The sequence below is a fragment of the Neophocaena asiaeorientalis genome, unplaced genomic scaffold (assembly GCF_003031525.2).
Source record: "Neophocaena asiaeorientalis asiaeorientalis breed wild unplaced genomic scaffold, Neophocaena_asiaeorientalis_V1.1 scaffold148, whole genome shotgun sequence".
Classification (NCBI taxonomy): Eukaryota; Metazoa; Chordata; class Mammalia; order Artiodactyla; family Phocoenidae; genus Neophocaena; species Neophocaena asiaeorientalis.
Window position 1 is genome coordinate 6,137,177 of NW_020174050.1, and position 9,648 is coordinate 6,146,824.

General features: G+C 44.4%; 1 protein-coding gene across 1 annotated transcript in view; it reads left to right on the plus strand.

Annotated features, from left to right (window-relative positions):
* Positions 1–9,648, plus strand: part of FRAS1 (Fraser extracellular matrix complex subunit 1) — a 441,423-nt gene that overhangs the window by 150,101 nt on the left and 281,674 nt on the right. Inside the window, exon 3 of the mRNA XM_024754112.1 lies at positions 3,327–3,434. Within this exon, the coding sequence (XP_024609880.1) occupies positions 3,327–3,434 (108 nt within the window). The remainder of the gene's footprint in view (positions 1–3,326; positions 3,435–9,648) is intronic.

Below are 9,648 nucleotides of genomic sequence, written 5' to 3' on the forward strand. Positions count from 1 at the left end.
TAAATATCAATTAAGTCCATCTTGTTTAATGTATCATTTAAAGCTTGTGTTTCCTTATTTATTTTCATTTTGGATGATCTGTCCATTGGTGAAAGAGCAGTGTTAAAGTCCCCTACTATGAAGGTGTTACTGTCGATTCCCCTTTATGGCTGTTAGTATTTGCCTTATGTATCGAGGTGCTCCTATGTTGGGTGTGTAAATATTTACAATTGTTATATCTTCTTCGTGGATCATTCCCTTTATCATTATGTAGTGTCCTTCTTTGTGTCTTCTAATAGTCTTTATTTTAAAGTCTATTTTGTCTGATATGAGACTTGCTATTCCAGCATTCTTTTGGTTTCCACTTGCATGAAATATCTTTCTCTATCCCCTTACTTTCAGTCTGTATGTGTCTCTAGGTCTGAAGTGGGTCTCTTGTAGACAGCAAATATATGGGTCTTGTTTTTGTATCCATTCAGCCAATCTGTCTCTTATGGTGGGAGCATTTAGTCCATTTACATTATCGATTATACATGTATTGATATATATTGATAATACATTTAATTATTGATATGTATGTTCCTATTCCCATTTTCTTAATTGTTTTGGGTTCGTTATTGTAGGTCTTTTCCTTCTCTTGTGTTTCTTGCCTAGAGAAGTTCCTTTAGCATTTGTTGTAAAGCTGGTTTGGTGGTGCTTAGCTCTCTCAGCTTTTGCTTGTCTGTAAAGGTTTTAATTTCTCCATCCAGTCTGAATGAGATCCTTACTCTGAAAGTCCACCTCCTCGATTTGGGATGATTCGTTGTCTATTCATGTATTCCACCGATGCAGGGTGCATCACGTTGATTGTGGAGATTTAATCCAGTGTTCCTGAGGATGCTGGGAGAGATTTCCCTTTCTCTTCTTTGTTCACACAGCTCCCGGGGTTCAGCTTTGGATTTGGCCTCGCCTCTCTGTGTAGGTCTCCTGAGGGCATCTTTTCTTCCCTCAGACAGGTTGGGGTTAAAGGAGCAGCTGCTTCGGGGGCTCCAGTTCACTCAAGCCGCGGGGAGGGCGGGGCACGGAGTGCGGGGCGGGCCTGCGGCGGCAGAGGCCGGCGTGACGTTGCAGCAGCCTGAGGCGCGCTGTGCGTTCTTCCGGGGAAGTTGTCCCTGGATCCCTGGACCCTGGCAGTGGCGGGCTGCACAGGCTCCCCGGAAGGGGGGTGTGGAGAGTGACCTGTGTTCGAACACAGGTTTCTTGGTGGCGGCAGCAGCAGCTTTAGCGTCTCATGCCCGTCTGTGGGGTCCGTGCTTATAGCCGCAGCTCACGCCTGTCTCTGGAGCTCCTTTAAGCAGCGCTCTTAATCCCCTGTCCTCGCGCACCAGGAAACAAAGAGGGAAGACAAAGTCTCTTGCCTCTTCTGCAGCTATAGACCTTTTCCGGGACTCCCTCCCGGCTAGCCGCGGTGCACTAACCCTCTGCAGGCTGTGTTCACGCCGCCAACCCCGGTCCTCTCCTTGCGCTCCGACCGAAGCCCGAGCCTCAGCTCACAGCCCCGCCTGCCCCGGCAGGTGAGCAGACAAGCCTCTTGGGCTGGTGAGTGCCGGTCGGCACTGATCCTCTGTGCGGGTATCTCCCCACCTTGCCCTCCGCACCCCTGTTGCTGTGCTCTCCTCCGTGGCTCCGATGCTCCCGCCCTCCACCACCCGCAGTCTTCGCCTTGGAAGGGGCTTCTAGTGTGTGGAAACATTTCCTCCTTCACAGCTCCCTCCCACTGGTGCAGGTCCTGTCCCTATCCTTTTGTCTCTGTTTATTCTTTTTTCTTTTGCCCTACCCAGGTACGTGGGGAGTTTCTTGCCTTTTGGGAGCTCTGAGGTCTTCTGCCAGCCTTCAGTAGGTGTTCTGTAGGAGTTGTTCCACGTGTAGATGTATTTCTGGTGTATCTGTGGGGAGGAAGGTGATCTCCGCATCTTACTCTTCCGCCATCTTCCCCTTCCGCCATCTTCCCCTCCCCTTTATTTCCTAACTGACTTTGGGTTTTAAGCACGTTCTCTAAAAGCTGATACAGTTACCATTTCTCAACACTAAAGGATGACTTCATTTTTCCTTGACAATGTTGTGCACAATCCATGTAAATCTGGACCAAGCCGCTGGGCACCGCAGCCTGGCCAAGTTGACACTTGAAATTAGCCGTCACGTTTGTTGTCTGCCTTTGTGTGAAAGCATCCGTTGCTAGCATCCATCGTTTTCCTAGCTCATCCCAGTTCAGGTTGAGTGCTGATTTTGTGATGACTCTATCAAGAGTTTAGAAACTTCCCTTACTCCTCCCCAAAGTATTTGAGTAGCACTTCAATTGTTTGAGGACCAGAGGATGAGGAAGTATAGAAAGGAGGACAAAGCCTTCACTAAGCGACTTGTGAACTGTGAGTTCTTGGTTTAGAGGACCTACAGTGTGCTGGGCCCAGGACGGTGCCTGCTTTGGGCACTCACAGTCTGGTCCAGCCAGGATAACAGGAATGCAGATGAGTGCAGTGAAGCGTGGCAGTGTGTGCAGGACACAGTGGGGTCACTGAGCAGCCATGAGGGGCCGCACCTGAGTGGAGGGTTCAGTGTGCAGGATTAAGGGTTAGGAAGTGATTTGTTCTTGAGGTTGAGGCTTGAAAGAAGTGTATTGCTTTGTAAGCTCTCTTTTGGGGAGTCACGGAGAAGCAGGGATCCAGGTAGAGGGTAAGCTGTGAGGCCAGATAAGGGAGGCTGGGGCTGTCCAATGGCTTGACCAACTAGAGTGGATGAAAGTCTCAGAACTGTGAGATTTCCCGAGGCCAGGGAGAGAGGCGAGCGCCAGATGATGGGGTCTGTACTTTATCTCATCAGAGGTAAAGGTGAGCCATGGAATAGATGAGCATTGGTGGATGTAGTAGCAAAGAACTGGGAAGTGAAGTGTGAGGTGCTGATAGTATCTAGTGGCACAAGCTGCTCTTAGGATGCTGGTTAGTGCTAGTCTAAGTGTCATTTTCCTGTGAACATGCTCCAATGGTGTCTGCTAGTTAACAGCAAAGAGAAACCTCAAGTCTGAGAGCAGCTTGTCCTCCTGAGGTTTCAGTCCAATCGATTGTTTTTCTCTGGGTATTGACAGCTCCCTGCTGCATGCCCTTGTCTTTGGCTACGTGGTTTGACTGGTGAAATGGATTAGACTGCTTTTATTGACTCTCCGGGTTTAATCAATGCCCAGCACGCACCGTGTGTGTCCGTGACTTTCCTTTGCCTTTTAATTGTTCAGGGTGTAGGGCTGTTGATGGTACCAAGTTTTTGTGCTCGTACCTTGACTGATCAGTTTTTAACTCAGAGCTTATGCTTCTTTGCAGGATGCCACCGTTTGGAAGCCTGATTCATGCCAGAACTGCCGTTGCCATGGTGATATCATTATCTGCAAACCTGCTGTTTGCAGAAACCCTCAGTGTGCCTTTGAGAAGGTATGGTATCCTAACTGTTTTCTAAATGTAAAGTCAGGGAATGGTAGGGTGTTTGCATTTTTTTCGGTCATCTGGTTTTGACATTTATCCCAATCTCTAATTGCAAGGTTTAGGAAATATAGGAGAGAATTTTAACATATTGTATCTAAGAATATCTTAATTCCTGTTTATTGGGCATTTACTCTGGACCAGGGGGACTCAAGGTTAAAACTTAAAGGTTTTTTTTAATTACTTTTTTTAAAGAAGATGTTGGGGATAGGAGTTTATTAAGTAATTGATTTATTTTTGCTGTGTTGGGTCTTCGTTTCTGTGCGAGGGCTTTCTCTAGTTGTGGCAAGCGGGGGCCACACTTCATTGCGGTGCGCGGGCCTCTCACTATCGCGGCCTCTCTTGCTGCGGAGCACAAGCTCCAGATGTGCAGGCTCAGTAGTTGTGGCTCACGGGCCTAGTTGCTCCGTGGCATGTGGGATCCTCCCAGACCAGGGCTCGAACCTGTGTCCCCTGCATTAGCAGGCAGATTCTCAACCACTGTGCCACCAGGGAAGCCCAAAACTTAAAGGTTTTATAGTGTTATCTCATTTAATATTATGTGGGGCAGGTATCTGTATCCCCACTTTACAGATGAGGAAAGTGAAGCCTGGAGATTTTAGGCAACTTAATAGGATTATGCAGTTAATAAACTGTTGCCCAGAGATCTTCCCTGGGTCTGACAGATGCCACAGCTACTGATACTAACCACAACATTTTACAAGCCATTGAACTCACTGAAAGTCAGAATTGACTTCTCAGAGATGATTTTCTAAAGACATTATTTGTTGTGCACCTGACTGTATCATCATGCTGCTGTTGGGCTACCTGGGACCATAGGATAGGCTTTGACTCAAGAAATCTCCTGGTATTTAACCAAACGTGTGAGGGATAGTTCTTCCTTTTCCTTTGTTAAACTTTTTCATTTTTTTGACTACACATCTATTCTGTTAGAATTTTGTTTTTCCACGTGCTGACTCTTTTCTTTTTAAAGTGAATCTACTTACCAAAAAAGGCTTAAGCTTCAAATTTGAACATTTGAAACCCCCTGGAGAAGACCAATTATTTTCTTTAAAAAGCTTTCTGTCAATTTCACAAGCACAGTTTATTTTTCTAGTTTTATCTCTCCCCACCCCATAATAAATAATCTTGAGTCTTTATGCCGTCTAATGCTAAGAAGTTTCTGTTTGTTTCTAACACGGGAGTGAAGGTTCTGTATACCTTTAAGGGTATTTCTCAATTTCTGCATGGGTATATTTCTGAGAAGCTGCATATACGTCAAATGTTGGTAAATTTGATAATATTTCGCCGTATGTCGTGAGGCTATTTCTGGAGTAACCACTCCTAAACGATCTCTGTTTTGCTTGCTGAGTAAATCTGGGCTGGTTTTGTAAGGACCATGAAGACATGCCCTCCTCCACTCCACGTGAATAATTATGGCATCATGGAAGAAGCACTGAATTAAATGTTAGAAGACATAGGCGGTATTGCTGAAAGGCATGTGGGATCTTCCCGGACCGGGGCATGAACCCGCATCCCCTACTCCCTGTAGCCTCTTAACTTGTTTGACTCTTTCTGTCCTTGCCTTTTTCACTGTAATCTTGATATAGCAGCCAGGGTGATCCTATTAAAATTTAAGTCATCATGTTGCTTCTCTCCTTAAACCCCTCCAATAGCTTTTGATGGCTTCTCTTCTCACTTTGAGTAACTCCTCGCAATGTCCTATGAAGTACTGCTGTACCCTCTGATTAATTGACTAGTCTCCCCACTCCCTCTGCTTCAGACACCAAGCCTGCTTGCTATTCCCTGGATTTGTGCCAGGCATATTTCTGCCACTAGGGCCTTTGCACCCTGCTGTTTCCATTGAAATTATCTGTCTATCTATCTATCTATCTATCTATTATCTATCTATCTAGTCTATCTATTTTGACCCTTTACTTCCTTTAAGTCTTTCTCGAATGCCATTCTTTTGAAATTGCAATTCTCCGCCCCTTACCACACATTTCCTATTCATTTTCCATGCTTTATTTTTCTTCTTGGCACTAACTACTGTCTGACATACTCTATATTTTACTAATAGTTCTTGTTTACTATCTCTTTTATTCACCGTGTATCCTCAGCACCTACAATTGCACCTGATACATGGTAGGCACTCAATAAGTATCTTGTGACTGAATGAATGAATACATGAGAGATGAAGCTAGAGAACTGGTAAGTTCAAGGTTATGGAGAGCCTTGTATGCTGTACTGTGGAGCTTGGAATTTTATGTTTAAGGTGATAGAATACTAATGAAGGCATGTGGGTAGAATGGCCAGCTTTTCTTTTTGAAAGATCTTTCTGGTTTTTCAAAGGTAATACGTAATATTGGAGATGAGGAGATCAGTTCAGAGGCTGTAGGAATAGTCCAGATGAGAGGATGGGTACCTGAATCGGGGCACTGGTCATGTAGGGATCAAGAGGAAGGGCAGCGTCAATAAGTACTTAGGGGATAAATCAGCAGAACTGAATGAAGGTAGGAGGGTGAGAGAAAGGAAAAGGAAAGGTGACTCACATATTTATGGCTTGATGACTAATTGGCTAGCTGAGCCATGAACTGATATTGAGAATATATGAGAATGAGGAAAAGCATCTTATCTGTGAGGAGAACAATGATTTCAGTTTGGGGCACATTGAGTTTGAAGTGTTCGTGGAAGAGCCAGGTGGATATGTCCAAAAGGCAGCTGGATGTCTGAGTCTAAAGCTCAGAGGAGAAGACAGAGTTGGAGATATAATGTGGGTATCATTAGCAGGGAGACAGTAGTGGAAACCTTTTGAATTAATGAGCTCATCCAAAGAGATTGTGTGAGAAAAGAACACAAGACCAAGGGTGGAATTTGGGGAGCACCGTCATTTAAGGGGAGGTGAGCATAAAAAAATGGGAACTTAGGAAGATTAAGGAGACATGGTCAGAGAGATAAGGAGTAAGAAATGATCACAGAAGAGAGCAGTGTTGTGGTAGCCAGGAGAGGAGGGAGTTTCCAGAAGGAGTTTGTATCAACAGTGTTGATCCCAGGTAAGGAAGTAAGTGGGAGAAGAATTTAATATGATCCATTGAATTTGGCAACATGTAGGCCACTGGCGGCCACACTGAAGTTGGTGTCATTGAAGTGATGGGACTGTATGCAGAGGCTCGAGGAGTGAATGGGAAGTGGGCAAAGGAAGGCCAAGTATACAGGCTGCTCCTTCAGGGAGCTTCACTGAGAATGGAAGAAAGAAATGGGATGTTAGGCAGACACCACCACATCCGTGAAGTGTCTTTGAACCTCCCGTCCCCAGCCATCGAGCCTCTTGGGTGTTGTTGTGTGCTTTGTGCTTGCCCTTTTTACCCCCCGTGACCAGACTGCAAAAATGCTTGTTTATTTGTCTGCTTAGTCAATATTTTTAGAATAACCAAACAAGGGAAGGGAGAAGGTTTTGTTTTGGCTTTTGATATTGCTATGAAAGAGACACGGTGACCTTGAAAGGGAAAGGGGGCTGACCTGGAAGAGAGAGAGAAGTTGAAGATATGGGGGATGGGGGAGACAGAGCGACAGAATGATAGAACTGGAAGAGGCCTTTAAAATGGATTTAGTCAGGCTTTCTCATTTTATAGACAAAGAAACAGACTTTTAGTTGTTTAGTCACTTGCTCAAAGATACAGAGCTGGGGGGCTTCCCTAGTGCACAGTGCTTGGGAGTCCGCCTGCCAATGCAGGGGACACGGGTTCGAGCCCCGGTCCGGGGGGATCCCACATGCCGCAGAGAAGCTGAGCCCGTGCGCCACAGCTGCTGGGGCCTGCGCGCCTGGAGCCCATGCTCCGCAACGGGGGAGGTCACCGCGGTGAGAGGCCTGCGCACCACGGCAAGGAGTGGCCCCCACTCGCCGCAACTGGGGAGGGCCCACGTGCAGCGACGAAGACCCAACGCAGCCAAAAAAAAAAAAACAAAAAGATACAGAGCTAGACAGTGGCACAGCCATAACAAGAACCTTAGTCTCTGGCTCATGAGCCAGTGTGATTTCTACTCCACCATGCCTTTCCTTGTGTATCTCAGGAACATGTGTTGTTATTCGCATCTGCTGGGTACACTTATATTAGCTCATGGCACAAGTTAACGAATCACCATTGTATCCTAAACTAAATTATTACTGTTACTAATAGTAACTTGGGTTCCTATCATTTTAAAAAAATTTTAAAAAGCCCTTTTACAATGTATGTTTTGCTCATGGATTGACTGGAAATAACCAAGTGTCAATGGTAGTTCTGCTAGATATTTGTACCTATCTATCATCTATCTATTCATCCTATTAACCATATATAATAGATTCTGTATTCATATCCTATATCCATATAGAATAGCTAGCTATAGAGTTAGATAAATAAGGTCAGAGAGAGAGACAGAGACAGAGAACGACTGAGAGAAAGAGAACAGAGGCATTTAGAACGTCAACTGTCTAACCCGGCCCTGTCAGAACCAATCTTCAGGATCTCTGAATAACATATATACAAAGGACAATGCCATGCAAAGGGACACTGTATTACATTGTGGGGTTTTGGCCGCAAACTTCAATGTAGATAGGAATAGTGTTTACCTAATCAAGCTGTTGTGAGAGATTATATATATATACATGACATATATCTATGTGTATGTATACATGCACACACACATACGCTTAGAAGAGTACCTGGCTATTCTAAGTACTCAGTTTTAGCTGTAATTATCACATGATCATCATCGTTGTTGTTAGTTGGTTCCTTTAGATCCTAGGCAAGCAACCTTCGTTGATGTCTCTTGCCCAAGTGGCCACTTCCTAATGCTCCCAGTGCAAAGCCTGCAGGGAAGTAGGCTTATGTGTTCCCTGCAGCCCACAGCTCACAAGGCTATGCAAGGTTACATGGTTAGGTAGCAAGAACTCCCTGTCTTTCTTTCTCCAAGTGCCACATGCAGAATTCTTTGCTCCTCCTGTAGCCCCAAATCACCTCTTTCATGTTCCAACAGAAGTACAATAGGTAGATGCAAGATAGGGAACATCCATTCACAAATAAAGAATATCATATCTATAAAATGAGTTTTGAGGGCCAAATCTGAAGACCAGTTTTTATATGAATAAAAGACAACTAATTTGGGGGCACAAAATATCTCTTGAAGTCCTCAATTTTGCCTGCCCTTCTCCCTCACTCCCTGCTTCCATATTAGAATACAAACAACACTTGGATTATCTCATTTTCTATCTGGATGCTTAGTGGTAATTAGGTTAATGTGTTTTCTATATTTACTCTCTTAGTGGAAGTTAGACAAGTATAGGTTCTACTCGGGGTTCAGAGGGCACTTTTGTGAATAGTCATTAATGTTGCACCATATGTACAATTTTATAAAATCCCATATCATATAAGTTTTATCCTTTATTAAGCAAATAAGAATTTGGTGATCACTGTTACTGATGTATTTATCTGTTTAGTGGATTAACAGTTGTGAAATAGTAGCCCCATTTCCCACCCCCTCTTGAGGATGTAGTTCTGTACAATTAACATTCTCTTGTAGGTACAATTCTTTTTAATGGAAGCAGCCCCAAATAACAAAGAAACATTATGACTTATATAATTTTTTGAATCTACCAGCTGAATTCTTTGTAGGCTTTTATTCTGTGGACAAGTCATGATTTCCTGGTTAATTCAGGATCTCCTACCATTTTTGATCAAAATCACTAATTACCCCTTCTGCCACATCTCTGGACTTGAGGAAATGCTAAGTGGAAGAGCAGGTTGAGTCAGAGGGTTTGATAGAAGGATTGGGCCCCAAAGACACATGTATGTGCCATAGTTTTAATAATCTTGGATAAACAGATCCTTTACAGTGGCAAATAGATGGTTAGTTAACATGTGACAACTTCCCAATAAATCCTAAGGTATCACGTGGAGGCCCATTCCCTTGATAGTGTCAGGTATTGATAGGAAACATAATTGCAATTATAGAAACCCTGATAAACAATGTAGATCTTTATTGGAGCCCAGGAATTCTATCCAGCTCCCCACAGTACATGTGCAACCTCTACAGCCATGCTGTTTCCTCTCCCCGCTCTGTCCTTCTCTCACCTGCCCCTTGTGCTTTGCTACTCTGTGTCCCAGGTCAAAGTGAACATTAGAACTTTAGCTCTCCGCGCCCCCCCCCC